The sequence below is a fragment of the Balaenoptera physalus genome, assembly GCF_965194825.1.
Source record: "Balaenoptera physalus genome assembly, chromosome: 16".
NCBI lineage: Eukaryota > Metazoa > Chordata > Mammalia > Artiodactyla > Balaenopteridae > Balaenoptera > Balaenoptera physalus.
Genome location: NC_138898.1, coordinates 75271839 through 75290832, shown reverse-complemented (window position 1 = coordinate 75290832; position 18994 = coordinate 75271839). Strand labels below are relative to the sequence as shown.

The 18994-nt window shown below is 57.1% G+C and overlaps 1 protein-coding gene across 9 annotated transcripts in view; it reads left to right on the top strand.

Annotated features, from left to right (window-relative positions):
* Positions 1-18994, top strand: part of GTF3C1 (general transcription factor IIIC subunit 1) — a 73400-nt gene extending 54406 nt beyond the window's left edge. For 2 of the 9 annotated variants that reach the window (XM_082429303.1, XM_082429306.1), the window contains 11 exons: positions 478-559; positions 2687-2799; positions 4482-4544; positions 5437-5530; positions 9070-9242; positions 10412-10696; positions 11419-11678; positions 12763-13043; positions 14736-15291; positions 15925-15976; positions 17984-18994. In XM_082429303.1, coding sequence (XP_082285429.1) covers positions 478-559; positions 2687-2799; positions 4482-4544; positions 5437-5530; positions 9070-9242; positions 10412-10696; positions 11419-11678; positions 12763-13043; positions 14736-15291; positions 15925-15976; positions 17984-18818 — 2794 coding nt within the window. In that variant the 3' untranslated portion in view covers positions 18819-18994. Of the gene's footprint in view, positions 1-477; positions 560-2686; positions 2800-4481; positions 4545-5436; positions 5531-9069; positions 9243-10411; positions 10697-11418; positions 11679-12762; positions 13044-14735; positions 15292-15457; positions 15534-15924; positions 15977-16843; positions 17037-17983 lie in introns of those variants that run through there. The other 7 variants (XM_082429304.1, XR_014254672.1, XM_082429307.1 and 4 more) reach the window with 7 other exon arrangements.

Here is an 18994-nt window from a genome sequence, read left to right as displayed (position 1 = left end):
AGCTCCTAGGAACCCAGCAAACGCTGGTTGTCTTTCCCTCCATTTCCCTTTGGGCAGGTCAGGCTCTTTTGATGCCTGGAGGTGTGAAGATGTGTGCAGTGGACAGAGTGCTGGAGGAGGCCAGAGCTCTTAATACCAAACACCAGGGCCTGTTTTTAAACTTGCGATCCTCTTTGACATAGGTCTCTCCTGTGGTCCTGGCCAAGTCCCCGTGAGGGCAGGCAGGTGGAGGCTACTGTTCTCAGTTTGCACGTGGAGGACAGAAGCTCGGAGAAGTCGAGATGTGAAGCGTGAGCACTAACAGGCCGACCCCAAATCCTTCATTTTCAAAAGCTGTAATCACCCAGCAGGCACATAAGCAGGTCATACTTCATGTTTACCCAAGGCCAGAACTGTTAGGACAGAAATCTTCCCGTGGTTCTGAACGTGGGCATCGTTACATTGCCTAGACTTCACTGTGGCCTGCTCTCTCCACAGGGTTTGCCTCGCCGAGGTGTACCAGGATAAGGCGCTTGTTGGAGATTTCATGAATCGAAAATGTGACTACGGAGACCCAAAGGTGGGCCCCGCACGGTGGTCGGGCTCAGCCAGCCCTGAGGCAGGGATCTCTAGGTTCTAGTCTGGTCCTCTGGGTCCCACGGTGCCTCTGCCAGCCTTGCAAACATGGGCTTTTCCCCTGCTCATTTGGGAAATTGACTTGTCAGTTCTTTGGCTGTGGCCCTCACTTGATCTGGGTCCAGCATCAGTTTTAAAGATGATTAGAATTTGCCATGTCTCTTTGCAACGCTGCTGTGTCTTGGGTCTATTTTATTAAGAAAATAGGGTTGCTCTTCAGAAATTACAAACAGCTAGACTTCTGGAAAGCTCGTGGATAGGCCATGAGTTTTTTGTTTTTTGTTTTTTGTTTTAATTTTATTTTAAATTTTATTTTTATTTTTGGCTGCGTTGGGTCTTCGTTGCTGTGCACGGGCTTTCTCTAGTTGCGGTGAGCGGGGGCTACTCTCTGTTGTGGTGCGCGGGCTTCTTCTCATTGTGGTGGCTTCTCTTGTTGCGGAGCATGGGCTCTAGGCGTGTGGGCTTCAGTAGTTGTGGCAGGCGGGCTCAGTAGTTGTGGCTCGCGGGCTCTAGAGCGCAGACTCAGTAGTTGTGGTGCACGGGCTTAGTTGCTCCGCGGCATGTGGGATCTTCCCGGACCAGGGCTCGAACCCTTGTCCCCTGCATTGGCAGGCAGACTCTTAACCACTGCGCCACCAGGGAATCCCGGCCATGAGTTTTCTGTGGACGGGGCCGGGATGGTGATTGACAAGGAAGCAAGCTGTCTTTCCAGACCCAGGCTTCTCTGTTCTGTGGCTCAGAGTCTGCTCACCCCTCACTCATTGAGCTCACACCGGACTCTGCTGCGTGTATGTCCGGCCTTGTGCCAGGCGAGGCCAGTTGAAATGGAGCCACAGGGCAGTGGGACGGGCAGAGAAGTAAATGCGCACCGCAGAACAGTGCAGCCACCCTGAGAGAGGAAAGCACAGGCCGCTGAGGTCTCAGAGGGAGAATTAGGAGTGCTTTTGATGCAGGTGACGGAAAAAAAAAACATAACAGGGGCTTAAGGCTTTTTTTTCCCCATGTGCCAAGCAGCCCGGAAGTAGGCCATCCTATGCAGGTGCAGCAAAGCAGAGATGTCCTCAGGGTCCCAGGTTTATCCTGTCACTCCGTCCCCATTCCTGGTGGTCAGCTTTCCATCCTCGTGCTGGTCACCTCATGGCTGCCAGGTAACTGCTGGTGCTGTCCTCACAACTGAATCCCAGGGCAAGAAGAAGTGGGGAGAGGGCCCTTGTATCAGGGAGGGGACAGCCTTTCCCAGAAGGTCCGTCCTGACTCACCTCAGGAAGCTGGGCAGGCTGTCTCCCCACACCAAATTGGGGCTGGCTCCACTGCTAAGAAAGAACGGGATGAAGGAAGTAGGCAACCAACGGCATCTACTACAGAGGGCTTTTCAAATGTGTCAGCACTGAGCCCAGACTGCAGAGATGAGGAACCAGCCGAGGAAAGGCAGAGAAGGAAGGGGGGCAAGGTGCCCCATGGGAGGACGGCAGCGAGGGGCGTCAGGGAGGAGTGTGAACTTGTCCTGTAGCGCTGGACACCGGGTGACAGGGTGACAGGGTCGGTTTGCTGGCCATACCATGGAGGATGAGTTGGAGGTGTGAGCCTGGGGGTGGCGAGGCAGTGAGGGACCACGCTGTGATCCAGGTCTGCACTGGGATGGTCGCAGGTTGGGTACAGAGGAGGAGGGGTCTGGTTTGGGGTTCACGGTTGAGCGTGGCGGTGGAGGCCGACTTGCACAGGTGAGTCACAGAGGAACAGACCTGGGGGGAGGGAGGCGACGAGGGGACACAGGCCTGCTGATTGGAGGAGACTGCACAGGACACGTTCGGGGCTCCCATCTGGGGCTCGGGGGAGAGTGCTGGCGGCCCAGGTGTAAGGCTCTCTCCATCTCCCAGTGAAGTGGCGAGCATCTGTCACCTTCCCGGGGGGGATGGGGAGGCAGGAGGGCACAGGAGACAGTGTTTCTGTCATTGTCTCTGGGAGGTCGCTGCCGAGGGAGTTTGCTACAAGATTTTCCCTCAATGTGTCTTAGTGAAACCTCCATTCAGGGAGAAAAAGGGCTTAACATCTCATTCTCTCATGTTGAAAGGTTTGTGCCAGCGAGTTTAAAGAATTTGTGGAGAAGCTTAAAGAGAAGTTCAGTTCAGCCCTAAAGAATCCTAACCTTGAAATCCCAGACACACTCAAGGAGCTGTTTGCCAGGTAAGGTTCCCTTGGGAAGGTTTTGTGTGAACCTTGGGGCAAGAGGAAAAGTCACCGGCCAGGACCGCCACGGGTGTGTCCCCCACCAGCAGTTCCACTTGACCTTGCAGCGAACCCTGCACTACCCTTGACTCTGGACGCCCTCGTCTCCTCTCATGGGCGACTTGAAAATGGGGAGGCACTGCCATTCCTCGCGCCCCACCAAGCACTCCCTTCCATTCCATGGAGGCCCTGCTCTGACTTAATTCTGGCTTACTCAGGTATTTGAGTCCTTTTGCTGTGATGGCTCATTTTAAGCACGAGGAAACTCTGAGATGTACTTAACTTCCCAAGGTCACAGTGCTAGTGAGCCCCAGGCCGGGATTTGAACTTAGGTAGGTCTGACCCCAGAGCCCCTGCTCTTTCCAGCTCAACCACTGGGCATCTGGAAAAGAACATACTTGGTTTTGAGCCCAGACCTGTGAAACTTGAAAATCTTGAGTGCTGTGAACCAGACCTATTTCCGCTGCTTGATCCAAATGTGAATCCCTTCTCTTCACCGTCCTCATCAGGATAGTCCCTCTCGCCACTGTATTTCCACATTTCTTCCATCCATCAGGTCCCACTGTGAACTGTGTGGTACCTTTTCAGTGAGCCGTCTACATTTCCGTTGGGGATCTCGTCCTTTCATTCACCCAACAAATAGTTTATGTCGTGCCCACTGTGTGCCAGGGCCAAGGAGCGATTTGTAGCCGTTTACAGATTTTGCCTTCGCCACAAACTCCTCCCCAGAACCCGCAAGTGGCATGGTTTCTCTTCAGTCTTGAAGACGTTTCAAGTGGCCTGTTTACCTATATATAATTTCTCTTCCCACATATTTTCAATAAATGTGTGGGGCAACTTTTAGTTATAAAAGAAGAAGTTTAAGAGTTTTAAATAAGAGTTCATGACCCATCTAGAGGAGAGAAAAAAGTTCCAGCTGTAACAGTTTACCACTGAATTTGATCTTGAGCATTCTGGCAGGCAAAGCAAAAAAGAAGACGGTTCCAAATATTTTCTTGTTTGACCAAAATCAGGTCACGTTTTTCTGAAAAGGTGCTTTGTCTTGTTCCTAAATTTTAGGAAGAATTGACGATTGCAAAGATGAGTTTTGACTTTAGTTTTGTAGAAACCAAAGAAATGTCTCAAATAGATGGCCGTGTTTTTTTGTAGAGTTCTACAATTTACTTCTATATTTATTTGCTTGGTATGAACACAATAAAACAATATTACTTGGAGCTCAGAAAAGTAGGTCAGGGGTTAACCTATAATGCCAGCACCTAATACAGCTATGCCCTGTGGGGTGTTTTCTCCCCACCTTCTTGCTTATGCTTGTTTTTCATCATGGTGAGCCCACAGCTGTCTGTCCTCCAGTAACACCTAACAGTCGCTCCCTGTGAGTTAACATCTCCTTGTAGCCTCAAAATGGTCAGTGAACGAACATTCCTCATTTCCTCAACCCTCATTCTTGCAACACACTCAATTCGATGGGCAGAATGTGGTGTTTTCTCATTTTAATTTACACGTACGTGTTTCAATTTTAGGGACTTTACTATTTTTTCCACCACGTTAGCCAATCAGTAACCACCTCCCACGAGCATCACCTTGGCTATGGGAGGTCAGCTGGGCTCCGTTCACAAGTTCTTCTGTTGTTTCCTATGCAGATACCGAGTTTTGATGATTGGAGATGAAAAAGATCAAGTCAGGAAAGAGGATGAACTTAATAGGCAAGTACTGACAGACCCAGTGCCTTTTTCTCGGCTGCTTGATTGGGTTGTCTGCAACCTAGCACAGGGTCATCTAGGGCTGAATCTAGCCTGGCGCCGATTTCTGGAAAGAAAGTGTTATTGGAACACAGCCACACCCATTGCACGTGTAGCCTGCACTGCTTTGACGCTCTGACGGGAGGGTTGGGTGGCTGCAACAGAGACCATGGGGCCCAAAGAGACTAAATTATTTATTATTAGGCCCTGTGCGGGGAGAGTGTGCCGACCCCTCACCCCGCCTGTCCCTGGCCCAGCCTGAGGGCGGGTTGGGGAAGGGGTTTGAACTCCTAGCCCATGAACTTCCCAAGCAAAAACTCCCTTGGGACTTCCCTGGTGGTCCAGAGGTTAAGACTTCACACTTCCACTTCAGGGGGCAGCGGTTTGATCCCTGGTCGGGAAACTAAGATCTCACATGCTGCGCAGCGTGGCGAAAAGTTAAAAAAAAAAAAAGAAAGAAAGAAGGCTTAGCCTTTTCTTTCCATCTTGGATAATCAATATTCAGTTTGATTTTTAGCTCTGTATTCAATGAAAAGCCTATTCTCGTTGGAGAAACAGTTGTTTAAAATTAGACAAAAAGAAAATCTAAGCACTAACCACATGAGTTAGTTGTCATGAAAACCCGTTTCCAGGTTATGTCACCCCTTACCCACCAGACTGAAACTTTTTCCCTGTGAAAATGGACCAATCAGTAAGACATAAAAACCATCATTTCTTTTGTTTTGGTTTATGACTAGTTTGGACATTCGTATCACTTTTGTGAGATTGAAAACTTTTTTGAGACCGAATCTACCCAAGATGCGCGGTGCCCTGCGGCCTGTGGGCTCACGTGGCCCTGTTGCCCCGTCTCTTTCAGCGTGGATGACATCCACTTCCTGGTGCTCCAGAACCTGATCCAGAGCACACTGGCCCTCTCAGACAGCCAGATGGAGATCTACCAGTCATTTCAGGTGGGTGTCGGGGACGCAACGTCAGCTTCACAGCAGTGCTCTGGAACTCGGGGCCTTTCCCAGGCCGGGCCCTGTGAGGTTTCCACCCCTTCACTTCTTCACTGCAGGGCCTCAGAGGGCCTGATTGCCCCTGAGACTCTAGCCCTCACTCTGTTCATCTTTTCTTTTTTTTTTGGCCGCACCGCACTGCTTTTGGGATCTTAGTTCCCCAACCAGGGATTGAACCCAGGCCACAGCAGTGACAGTACCGAGTCCTAACCCCTGGACCGCCAGGGCACTCCCCCGTTCATCTTTGGAGTATGGGCACAGGATCTGGTGACCTCCAAGATCCCTCCCAGCGCTGAGGTTTTGAGTCTAATGTTGAAGGCAGAAAATTAGGCAGAAGAGGAAATGAGCCTCTCGAAAGAGCTGAGAAAGTAATTGGACTACATGGCATATCTTTTCCAATTATAATGGACAGATGTCAACATATTTTGATTGCTAGATATCGCCCAGTGGGAAAGCTGCCTTTCTGCAGGCGTTGAGCCATATATCTCCTGAGAACTTACTAGAATCGTAATGCTGCTTTATCGTGGCCGAATGAGGATGAACGAGAAAGGCGGATCTCATTCAGCCCCGCGCTGAGCCTGGGAAGTGCTCTTTTACAAGTGTGAAAACTTGAGGTTCAGAGAAGTTAAAAAGCCCATGCCCAAGATCCCAGAGCTCATCCATCTAACCTGAGTCTGTGTGGCTCCAAGCCCCCAGCAGAGGGGCCCTCTCCCCAAGCCCATGCTTCCCTTGTTTCTAAGGATTGCAAAAATGTGTTCCAAGTAGAGCCTGTCTACTTTTGTATTTAGTCTCTAAACCCTAAACTCAGCTCTTCAAGCCGGTTTGGGACATGCGGGGGAAAGAAAGTAAGAAAACAAAAGGCTGGTGTTATTTCTCATCCCACTGATCTATTCAGACGGGTGCTGTCCCACACTTTGTGGGGATGCCTCAGAGTCAACTGGAGAGCTCTTGTGGCACGTGGGCCCCAAGCCCCACCCCACAGTGTGCAGTCAGGAGTGGAGGGGGCAGGGCCCTGACGAGCTCTCCTGCCCAGCCGGGGTTACAGCTAGCAGGACCTCGGGGGGTCAGTCCAAGCCCCCGTCACACGAGAAAGCCCAGCCCCCAAGATTTTGGCAAGAGCCTGGTCCCTGTGTCCCAGCCAGGGCCGTGGCCTCATTTTTCCTTCCTCCAGCTCCATTTCCAGGGGGGGGTCTGAGCGGTAGGGATGGTGCCAAGGGGCTGTCACTCTCCCTGACCACCCAGGGTGTGGGAAGTCGCATGAGGGAGAGCACTTGAGCCCAAGGAGGACACAGGGCCCTTCTTCAGGGACCCCCTCCCCCTGGCAGCAAGGAGTGGGAGGTCATTAGGGATGAAGTCAGGGAATTCCCTGGTGGTCCAGTGGTTAGGACTCCACGCTTTCACTGCCGAGGGCCCGGGTTCCACCCCTGGTCAGGGAACTAGAATCTCACAAGCCACGTTGGCGTGCCCCGCCGACCTCCAAAAAAAAAAAAAAGAAAAGGGATGAGGTCAGAGGCCACCCGGGATCCTACCAGGCTCCCTGCAGCCCCGAGCTTCCGGGAAGTGTGCTGCAGGAAGGTGGACGTCACAGGCACCCCAGATGGCGGTAGTTCACTGTGTCTGTGACAGCCCAGCCTCTTGGGAGTCTGACGGGCTGCGCCACACTCCCCACTCACTGTGTGTGGTCTGTGCGCTCCTGTTCCACGCCAGCGGCCGTCTGGGGGGGTGTGCCCATCCTCGTCGTCACGGGGAAGAGACGAGCAGAAGGTGCAGGTGCTTCACAGGAAGCTGGATTCAGCTTCCACTTGCGCTTGGGGGGAGGCAGCGATGACCTAGCGGCTGCTCCCTGCTTCTTCCCTCCGCCCCGCTCAGTCTTTCCCCATCAGGCTGCTCGTCCGTGCACCAGGACTGACGTAGAGGTGGTACCTGAGAGATCGAGGGCACTGTGCGCACCTCGGACTGTCAGGACCCAGTGTGTGCCCAGACCCCCCTCTGTCTCCGGGAGAGCCACCCCCCATGCTGCCCCAGCACCCCAACTGACCACCACTTGACTCCCAATCCCCTGGCCACTGGCTCGAGGACAACACCTCGTCCTCTCCCTGGTCCCGCCCCTCCCAGCAGTGTGGCCTCGGAAGATCCCTCGAAGTCCGTGAGCCTCAGTCTCCTGTCACCCTCGGGTCCTGGGGTCAGTGCAGCAGAGAACTTTCTAAGCCAGGATTCTCAGACCATGCCTGCAGGTTTTCTTGGCCAGTGCTTTGAACTTTCCTGGAGGCTGGTGTGTACTTGACTTTTGCTGTCAGTTGATTGAACCAGCACTGTTCGGAAAACTGGAATGACAGGACTGCCGGTCCCGCAGTCCTTTGAGTTGCCCCTCCTCTGGGCAGGATCCACATCTGCGAGCCAGGGAGCCATGGCGGCGTGGCCCACGGGGGGAGCCTCTGCACCTAGTACCCAACACCGCCCTCCATGTGTGCCCCATGCTGGGTGCCAGGCGCCTGCTGGGGCAGCAGTAAGAGTCGAGTCTGTGTTCTTATGGAAGAGAGTGACAGTGAATAAACAAATGAGATCACTTCAGGTAGACACAGTTACTACGGAGAAAAGGAAACAGGTTAATGTAATAGAGCTGACTGCAGAGGAGCAGGACGGAGGAGGATTTGGCCTTTGAGGGGAAGTGTGTGAGCTGAGAGCCGAACGTTAGGGAGTCAGCCACGCGGGGACTGGGGGAGTGTGCTGTCCCAGAAATGGGAGCGGGAAGTGCAAAGGCCCTGAGGCGGGAGTGCCTTGGCTTTTTCAAGAAACGTAAGGAGGCCGGTGAGGCTGGAGGGTAGTGAGCAAGGGCTGCACTTATTGTAGGAGTCGAGGCCAGGGTGGTGGGCCAGGTCCCACTCACGGGGCTGTCGTCAAGCCTAGTGAGGACTGGGAGTTCCGCCTGCAGACAGAAGCCATCGGGGCTTTCGAGGCAGGGAAGGAACGTGTGGTCTGATTTAGGCATCAAAGGGCTACTTTGGCTGCTGTGCAGAGTGGTTGGGCTGGGGGCAGGGGGCAGGAAGCAGCAAGAACGGTTGGCAGGAGGCCACGGGGAGAAACGATGGTGGCATGGCCCAGATGGTGGCAGTGTAGATGGCACAGACCAGATGCGTCTGGGAACATATTTTGGGGGTAGAGCCCAGCAGACATGCTGATGGGTTAGGTAGGGGTAAGGGATACAGTGGTATCAGAGGTGATTCTGCGTCAGCTCCCAGCGTCTTTGCGGCCAGAGAAATAGGCATGGGGCGCAGCCCGCCTTTCCCTGCAGTTGCCTGTTCTCTGTCCTCTCTGAGGTGACGTGAAGGTGGGTGCAGGCCGACCGGCGGGACGTGGGCTTCCTCTGGGCTCTCCCCCACCGCCAGCCGCTTCCTCCATCGATGATCAGCTGTGGCTTCTCTGCATCCACGTCTGGGTGTTCCCCCCGCCGGCTGGAGAGCCCTGTTCACGCACGGCCTGCTGTGTTACAGACGTTCCGCCTCTACCGGGAGTATAAGGACCACATCCTGGTGAAGGCCTTTGTGGAGTACCAGAAGAGGAGCTTGGTCAACCGGCGCCGGGTCAACCACATGCTGGGCCCCAAGAAAAACCGTGCCCTGCCCTTCGCGCCCATGTCCTACCAGTTGTCCCAGACCTACCACAGGTGAGCACGGGGAGGGCGGAGCCTGTCTGCGGAGAGGAGCACAGGTGAGCGGAAGTGACGGGCGTCCCTCTTCATCAGAGAGCAGGGCGGCCTGGGCCTCTTGTGGCCTCGTGTGCGAGACGCAGCCTCTGAGACCAAGTTTCTCATCAATGTCTATCCTCCCTTCTATGGGAATAAGGTTAATGCTTGCTGTATTTTGTGTTGGGGTGTTTTACCAATTTTGTAGGTAGTTTGTTTCCCTTTTTCCCATCAAATTGGGTAAAATGAGTGTCTAATAATTAGACCAGCTGAAAGTGCACCCTCCCGGTTGGGCATAACCTCGATCCTAATCTTCACGGCTCCGAGCTGTACCAGGCCGCCCGCCTTGCAGGCTCACACACTTCATTTGGAAGCCATCATGTACTTTCTGTTTTTTTAAGGTGCTCTTTTTATGTATATATATATATATTTATTTATTTATTTATTTATTTATTTATTTATTTATTTTTGGCTGCGTTGGGTCTTTGTTGCTGCATGCGGGCTTCTCATTGCGGTGGCTTCTCTTGTTGGGGAGCATGGGCTCTAGGCACGTGGGCTTCAGCAGTTGTGGCTCGCGGGCTCAGTAGTTGTGGCTTGCGGGTTGTAGAGCGCAGGCTCAGTAGTTGTGGCGCACGGGCTTAGTTGCTCCGTGGCATGTGGGAGCGTCCCGGACCAGGGCTCGAACCCGTGTCCCCTGCATTGGCAGGCGGATTCTTAACCACTGCGCCACCAGGGAAGCCCCATCATGTACTTTTTAGACCCAGTTTGCGGCACGTCAGCAAGAGGTTGTTACAGGGTCTGGAAAGTCACCCCTCTGGACAGAGGCGAGGGCTTGACTGCAGGCTCCGAGTGGAGACTGTGAGATTGAACACACGCATGTCCCCTCCCCTCTGTAGGGGTTCAGGACTTGCCTTGTGTAAAGATGATTACAAAAAGCACATTCATCTTCCCCAATTTGGTACCACGAGGCCTAGGGTGTTGGGTGAGATGAACAGGTGCAGCACCTTCATTCGAGATGGAAAACAGGGCTTCCAGGGAGAAGCCGGTGTGTTTAGTGTTGACGGCAAGATTTGAAGTGCCCTCAGCCCATCCGCGCCAAGGCCTCCAGCATCCCGTCCTCAGAAAGGCCCTTCCCTTCTCTTTCTGTGTAGGATTTTCACGTGGCGCTTTCCGAGTACCATCTGCACAGAATCATTCCAGTTCTTCGACAGAATCCGGGCTGCTGGCAAGTTGGACCAGCCTGATAATTTTTCCTTCAAAGACCAGGACAACGACTCCACGAGCGACCTGGTGGCATTTTCTTTGGACGGCCCTGGAGGACACTGTGTGGCCGTCCTGACCCTTTTCTCTTTGGGCCTTGTTTCCATGGACGTCAGGATCCCAGAGCAGATCGTTGTGGTGGACAGTTCAATGGTGGAGAACGAGGTCATTAAGAGGTAAGAGCCGGGGCAGCCTCTGGGGTGCTGCTCCGAGCGCCGTCGGGGGCTTTGGGCACCATCACTTCCTCTCAGGCTGTGGCATCTGCAATTTTATTTCCTCAGTCATCTGGTTTTTATTTTCAACGAACATGTGCTGCGTTTCTCTGCGTCGTGCTTGGCATTGTGTGGGTATTTGCCGCACAAAGACAGCAGGGCCTTGGCAGTGCCTTCCGGGAGCTCCCGGGTCGGGGCGTCACGGGTCTGTGAACCAGGGATTCCAGTACGGTGTCCAGTGCAGCACGTCCTGCTGGTGCCTCTGGGCGCCGGGGGAGCCAGAGGAGGGGGTGACTGGGCTGCGCCAAAGAGGAGGTCCCAGAACAGTGTGGCACGGAGGGTGGGGTAGGCAGAGCAGGGGGATCGTTAAAGGTTCCTTGAGGCCGTAATAGCTGAATTGGGATTTAATGGAAAAGCAGGCATTTTTGGACAGAGACTAGGAAGGGTTTCCAGGCGGAAGGGACAGCCCTTGCAGAGACACAGGTATAGGGACAGGGGTGGGGGGGGGGGCGGGGTATGGAAGGTGGGCGAGGGGGATGAATCTGGAGCGCAGCCTGTGCTGACCTGACCTCACAGCCAGATGCCAGGGCCGCGTCTGTGGTCAGAGCGCCACTCTCTGAGGGGGCGGCCAGACCAGCAGAAGGCTGGGCTGGGCTCCGTCATCCAGGTCCGTTTTCTGCTCCTAGCCTGGGAAAGGACGGCACCTTGGAAGAGGACGAGGACGAAGAGGAAGACCTGGACGAGGGCTCTGGGGCCAAGCGCCGGAGCATCGAGGTGAAAGCCCGCCAGGCCTCCCACACCAACTACCTGCTGATGAAGGGCTGCTGCGCCCCCGGCATCGTCAGCAACCGCAACCTCAACCCCAGCGACAGCATCGTGGTGAACTCCTGCCGGGTCAGGCTCCGGCTGCGCTGCACCCCGAAGCCCACCGGGCTCGGGCCCGCCGGTGAGTGCCCCCCCAGCTGCCCCGTGGCCCAGACCTGGGGCTCATGGCCAGGCTCCCAGGGCCACGTGCGGCAGCCACCACTGACAGAGCCAAAGCGGAAAACGAAGGAAAGGCCCTCCTCTCCGTAGCAGCCGGCCCGGGGGGCGCGCGTCCTGAGTTGCCCACTCACCTGGGGAGCCCTGGGCTGTGCCCGCTGTGTGGTTAGCGCCCACCATGGTCTTTTTGCCTGCGTGTTGCCTTCTGACCTCTTGCTGTGAAAGATGAGTATTCTGCTTATATTCATTATCTCTTATCTCCTTTACTTCCAGTTTTTACACTTTTCTGAGTTCTTCTATTGATTGCCTTTGAGATGATAATGACTTGCTTAAACCTCCATTTCCTGCACCCTTAATTTCTGGCAGTCTCTCCTCCCTCCACATAAAACGAGAATATTAGGGCCTCATCCCTGCACTTCTCTTCCCCCTTCCTACCCCTTTCCCGCTCTGTCTGACTTGCCTTTATTTTCGCATGTTGAGTTGTTAACCTTCACAACCACAGTCAGTATTCTGTGCTGTTTCAGGGGCTTGGCCCAGGCAAAAATGTGATAACCTGTAGCCTGTGGTCTGAGCAGAGACACCTTATACAGGAAGCACCAGAAACCAGCCGTGGCTGGTGTGAACAAAAGTCGGGACTTATGGAGGGGTCCCGGCGTATCTCACGGGGTCTGCGGAGCCGTGGACGTGGGAGCATCAGGAAGGGTGGGGCCCGGGCAGCCTGAGTGGAGGACCACCCCGCTCCCTCCAGAGCTCTAGGGTTCTGGTTCTCAGACCCCAGCCCCACCTTTGTGCCCTTCCCTGTGAGTCTTGAACAAGAGAATCATACTGGCCCTGGGGATCCAGTGGGCTGCAGTCAAGGGCCCAGGGCGGCATGTACCAGGAACCCGACTGCCAGGGGCCCAACCGTGTCCACCCAGAAGGCAACCCCTGGACATTTGGGGAGCAGTGAGTCGGTGTTGGAGCATGACCTGCCTCGGCATCGCTTGTACACTGGTCTGGGGAGGGGAGGGGCTTCTCAGGGCTGATTCTGGTCCTCCTGGTCTCCACAGTCACTTCTCTGGAAGAGCTGATGGTGGGAACCTCCTGCCTCCCTGACACATTCACCAGGCTGATAAACAGCCAGGAGGACACCTGCAGCCTGGAAGAGTTCGCCCACCAGGTGGCGCTATCCGGGTACAGACCCGGAGACGTGTTGGCCGCCCTGGAGGTCCAGGGGGCCATCGCTGCGGCCGGCTGCTTTGGGGTGGACAGGACGGAGCTGAGCCGAAGGTTCTCGGCCTTGGCGAGGGCGGACGGGGAGCGCTCCCGGACCTTCGCAGACTACGTCCAGGTGAGCTGCGCTCTCAGGTGGCCTGTGGTGGCCAAGCCAGAAGTAGCAGCTCACGGGCCAGATGCACACTGCGGGTGGGCTTGGCTTGGGGCATGTAGTGGAATTTTTTCAAAAGCTGGATTAGTTGTCAACATTGAAGACAGGAGATCCTGCCTGAAATTTTGCCAGCTTCTCCTGAGCATTAGAAGGTATGGCCACTCTGGGCCCTGTTTCTTCAGCACAGCTGGCCGAGCCTCCCCAAGCCATGGGCCTTGTCCTCCCCAGCTCTCTGCTGTCTCCAGATACCCTGCACCTGGTCCACAGTACTCACCGCTTCATTAGCGCGAGTCCACGTGCCCGACGCGCAGTGAGGCCCGACAAGCCAAAACGTCGGAGTTTGGAGGGGGGAAAGGTTTACTGCAGGGCCCTGCAAGGAGACAGGTGGCTCATGCCCCAAAAAGCCCCGAGCTCCCTGAAAAGTTTCAGCAAAACATTTTTAAAGGCCAGGCGAGGGAGGGGTGTTGCAGGGTACGTGATCAGCTCGTGTACAGTTCTCTGATTGGCTGATGGCGAGGAAACAGGTTGGTGTCACGGGTTAACATTGTCAGTCCTTAGGTGCCAGTAGGTCTGGGGACTGCAAATTTAAATTTCTTCCATTTGATGGGGTCGGGGGGGGGGGTTCACATCTGTAAAACAACTCAGGAAAGTGCACCAGATACTGTTACCTGGGTACTTCAGAGAGGACCTAAAGCAGAGGGTATGGGGGAAAGGCCTGCCCCGCAAAGGCCCCATAGGGTCCTGCTTGGTTACAGCTTTACCTGCCCAGACCCATTTTCATCAGTGACCCTTGAACCCAAAGAATGTGAGAAGAGTTGGACCTTTTAGATCAAGTGCCCCGGGACCTGGCTTGCCCTCCCGCGTGTCAGTTGTTATCGATGTTGTGTGTTACTGATGTTGCGGAGGTGCCTGCCTTGCATGTGTTCCTGGGGCGGGGGGTAGCGGGGGGGAAGTCGATACTTGTCATTATCAAAGGAGTTCTTACCCATGCAGGAAATACAAGAGGGCTGTTGAGTACCTTTCACTTGGTGTTGGATTGTTCTTAAAACTCATGGTGCCTCTGGGGCCCTGGGAGGGAGGGTGAGGATTTTCTCCAGGCAGTGGATCCCACTGGCTGCCGAGAGGCGAGGGGCAGGCAGCTCCCTCTGTCCCCTGGTGCCCAGCACGGGGCCCTGGTGGCGCACGCGCAGCCGACCCTCCGCAGACCCGCATGTTGTGGATGTGAGTCCTGCATCCGGGCTGTGAACAGGGGCAGACTCCTTGAATCTTGACTTGTGGGTTTTTTAATGTAAAAGAAAAAGATGTTGGTGAATCCCTGTGTGCTGCCCAGAGCTGGTGCAGCTCGTAGATAAGAACAAGGACGTGGGAAGAGGGCGTGGTGAACGAGGGAAGGAGTCACTTTCCTTCACTTGGGAATAATTATGGCTTTTGCAGAAGAACTTGGTAACCCTCGGGGTGTTAAGCCTAGGAGGAGCTGGCCAGGCAGAAGGAGACTAGTAAGGTCACATCAGCTTTGAGGGCGCAGGCGGAGCCACCTGTCCTGAAGGAGCTGGGCTGGCCACTTGCTCAGGACGCTTAAACACCTCAGGCAGGGGAAGGGGACCCCGATGACCCTGGGGATCCCTACGGATGCCGAGTGTCTCCTGCTTTTCCTAGGACCTCTTAGAGCAACGGCAGGTGCTGGAAGTCGGCGGCAACACCGCTCGCCTGGTGTCCATGGCCTCTGCCGAGCCCTGGCTCCTGCACTCGGTGCGGCTAAAAGACAAAGAGGAGGGCACTGACCCTCAAAGAGAAGATCCCCAGGCCAGACCCCCCGAGGGGCCTTCCAGCGAGGACGACCCCTCTGAGAGGCAGGCACCACCTTCTCAGGGCCCCCTGAGCGCCAAGAGGCGTGCCAGCTGGGCCAGTGCAGATGTGGACAGCCAGGGGGGGGGGGCCGACCCCGAGAGTGCCCCGGAGCCCCCCACAAAGAGGCCCACACTCCAGGACGTGCGTTTGGCCCCCAGCCCGGGGCCCAGAGCAGAAGAAGAGCCAGAAACCCAGGTGCCTGCCCTGCCCACAGCTCCTGAGGACACAGGCGTAAGGGAGCCTCCCCCCAGAGCATCGGAAGCCAGGCAGGAGGACCAAGAGGGTGTCGGGGTACCCAGCTCCCCAGGCCAAGAGCAGCTGAGCTGTCAGGCCCAGCTTCCGGAGGGCCCTGAAGACCCCAGAGGTACCAAACCCTGTCCCCCACCCCACCTTCCCCTACCCGCCCATTCTGTGTCACGGGGCCTGATGGGGAACCTGCTGCAGCCACAAAAGGGGACTTTACATCAGCTTTTCACGGCCTCGACTTCAAGGGGGAGGCTCTTGCCTGTTGACACTCGTATTTCCACTAGAGGGCAGAGGCCTCAGACGCTCCTAAGCCGACCTGTGAAACGCGAGGACGCGGCGCTCTCTTGGTTCTGGAAAGAGGTGTTTCCTGAAGCATCCCTGTCAGGAAGCAGAAAGGGGGGGGTCTGGCCTCCCCAGGGGCCTGGCAGGGGCCCCGTTTCCCTCTCCCCTGCTGTAACCCTCTGGGATGTTTTTGCCCAAGGCTTTCACGCCCCCAGCTCTGTGGTCGGGGCTCCAGGCGCGCGCCGCTCCCCGGCACACTTGCACCCCGCCACCTGTCCCGTGTTGTCCTGGGCGTGCAGGCTTTGCCCCCCACGCCCCGCCGCCCCGGGAAGAAGGCTCTGAGGAGTGGGATTGCTGTTGCTTTGTTCACTGCTTTATCCCCAGACCCAGAAAGACTTGCGGAATGAATGGGGGAGGGAGAGATGGGCCTCACCTTCTTCAGTCTCCCACACCCCTTCTCTCTTGTCAGGTTTGGCGGACAGTTCTGTGGCCGGGGGCCTCTCCCAGGCAGCGTGGGAAAGGTGAGTGTGCTTCAGACTCAGGTGGCCTGGGCCGGGGGGAGCAGTGAGGGCCTTGGGAGTTGTCCTCAGGGTCCAAGATTAGTTATTACGTGAAGGTCTTTCACAAAGATCTGTCTGGCACAGGGGTCCCGGACACGGGAGGGACTGTTGGTCCCACTCACGGGGGGACCAGGCAGGTGCTCCTTGCACGTGGTGGACGAGGGCCAGCAGTGCTGACTGCTGTAGCGCCCGGTCCGTCGGGAACAGTGGGTGTCACAGAAGCCTTTCTGGCGAGGGGGCGCCTGCCCCAGTGTGTACATCACCCTCGGCTTGGCGGGGCCGTGCTCTCCCAGCTCAGGTGTAGCCCCCCGCCAGGGCCCAGTCACGCGGTCCGAGCCAAGCGTCCAGCTACCCTGGGGCCTGTCCCACGCCAGGACCCTGTGTGTCAGACCAGTCACTGGTTAAGCTTTTAGCAGAAACCTTCTAAGGAAAGTGTGTCTGGAACCCCTGTATACAGCACAGAAGTAGAACTTTTGAGTACAGACCTGAGAGCTTGGTCAGAAGGGGAGGCAGCCAGCGGCCCGGGTCCCAGATGGAGCTGGAAAATCCAGAGGTCCTAGCTCTTCCCTCCCCCCATCCCCCCACCTCCACCAGTGTGCGGTGATGTGGGTCCGGTGCTCGTGGGCCATGGGGCTGGGACCCTGTCTGTCCAGGTGGGAGGGGAGCGGGAGGTGGAAGAGCAAGAGGGAGACGGTCCCCAGCCCTGAGTCCCAGGCCAGGCGCCAGACCTCCCCGAGCCTTGGTGTCCCATCCCCGGAGCTGGGACCACGCGGGAGTAGCTGTCTCCCCTTCCCCACCGAGCCTGAGGCCCGTGTGCCCACCCCGCAGGGACTGTGAGAGCGTCCGCTTCATCGGGCGCCCGTGGCGCATCGTGGACGGCCGCCTGAACACGCCCGTGATCAAGGGCATGATGGAGGGCGTGTTGCACCACATCATGACCAGGCCCGGCGTGCCCGAGAGCTGCCTGCTACAGCACTACGAGGGTGTCCTGCAGCCCCTCGCTGTGCTCGAGCTGCTCCAGGTGTGACTGGGCTCGGGGAGGGTCCTCACTGGGTCCCCGTCCCCCGCTGCAGCTCCCTCTTCCTGGGTCTGGGCTTGAGTCTCAGAGGGCCAGGGGTGGTGGGCGCATTGGCCGAGCTCTAGGGTGTGGCCGCCACGTACAGGCTCGGCCCGCGAGGGGGCACTGGCCTCCTGGCAGAGAGCCAGGCTCCTCAGAAGAGCCTCAGGCCCCAGGTGTCCCCCGCACTGCTTACTCCCCCACCCCCCGTCAGCCCCGCTGCCCTCTGAGGCCGCAGCGCTGGCCGAGCCCCACGCCCGCTTCTGTCCTCCTGCCTCTGGCCTCTGTGCCCTTTAGCGCTGCTGGCGCCCAGCCTCCCACATCCCCCACCCCTGCCCTGGGTTCCTGTCCCCAGGCCGTCCCTCACAGCACCCTTCCCCAGCCCCGAGCTGCCGCCCAGGCCTACATGTCGGCGTTCCCGGGGTCTTGCCTCTGACCCTTTCTCTAGACCAGGGCTCAGAGGCTCACAGGCCCACAGGGACAGGTGAGTAGTGAGTGACAAGCCCCCGTGGGTGGCAGGGAGAGCTGGAGACATGCTCGTGGCCCCCTGAGGGCAGCTCGGCCTGATGGCCGCCGTGCGCTCTGGCCCTGTGTGCCCTGGGCCTCCAGCTCCTCAACAGAAGTGGAAACGGGAAGTTCAGTGTGGAACTCCCTGCACTTTACAGCAGGTCTGGGCCAAACAGAACCCCAGCTGGAAGCTGGCCTGCAACCCCTGCTCAGCACAGGGCCGCTGTACAGATGCTGGTCACGCGCTTCTCTCTCTTGCCCTGGGCTTTTGCCTAAACCCCTCTGGTCAATCCCTACTCGTCTCTCAAGGCCAGGTTCAGGTGTTCGTTCTGGGAGCAGCTCCGGGCACAGAGGACGTGGTCCTCGAATGCCCCTGTGAACCGGTCTGTCTGTGTCGTCTGCAGGGCCTGGAATCCCTCGGCTGCGTTCAAAAGCGCCTGCTGCGAAAGCTCCCGGCCGTCTCGCTCTTCTCTAAGCCGGCGGGCGGAGAGGCAGAGACGCCCCCCAGCCCGGGCGGGAGCCCCATGGTCTTCTACGAGCCCACGCTGGACTGCACGCTCCGCCTGGGCCGCGCCTTCCCCCACGAGGCCAACTGGAACAAGTGGGTCCACTTCTGAGCCTCTTGTCCCACAGCCGGCCCTGAGGAGAGGGTGTTCTCTCCTGGGGGGCCCACGTGTGCGGTGCAGCCTGGCGAGGTCGGGGCACGGGGGGCTCTGCGTCTCGCCCGCTGCACGGGGACACTGTGTGCCCAGCCTGCGGCCCCGCCTGTGGTTCCCGGCCTGGAACTCTGGAAGGAAGGCCGACCGCCCGCCTGCCCCCAGGCCCTTCCGGGGCTGCCCTAAGGACTGTGCTTCGCCAGCCCGGGGCCTGGGGGAGAGCTTGGAGACACTGGTCCCGCCTGCTCTCCTCCTCGTGTTCCCGATCTCTCTGGAACCTTGGTTGTGGGGAGCGTCCTCCAAGGGCTTCCGAGGCGAGGCTGCCCAGGCCCCGAGCCTTCTGTACGGACATCCACTGGCCAGTGAGGGGTCAGGAGCTGGGGGCCGCGGGGGTCTGCCCCATCCACGTAGGCCTCGCGTTCCAGATTCCAGCCACCCCGATGCGGAGGACTCTCCCTGCTCCCTGGAAAGCCCTTGTGGCCGGAGGGCCAGGGCCTCTTGGGGACGTGTCACGGAGCGGGGCTGGGTGCCCCACTGCCGAGGGCCCGGCAGAGACGTGCTCCTCTCCAGGCAGCACCCCTGACCTCTGGGCTGGGGCTGAGCCTGCGACCCGCCTGCAGGCCTCCTGCCACCTAGGAATGGGGAGTCCCGGCAGGTTTGGGGTTTGTTTTGTTCTTTCAACCTCTTTCCTTATTAAGAAAAAAAAAATCCCCTGGCATGTATTTATATATTTTTTAATTAAAGTGAAGTAAAATGCAA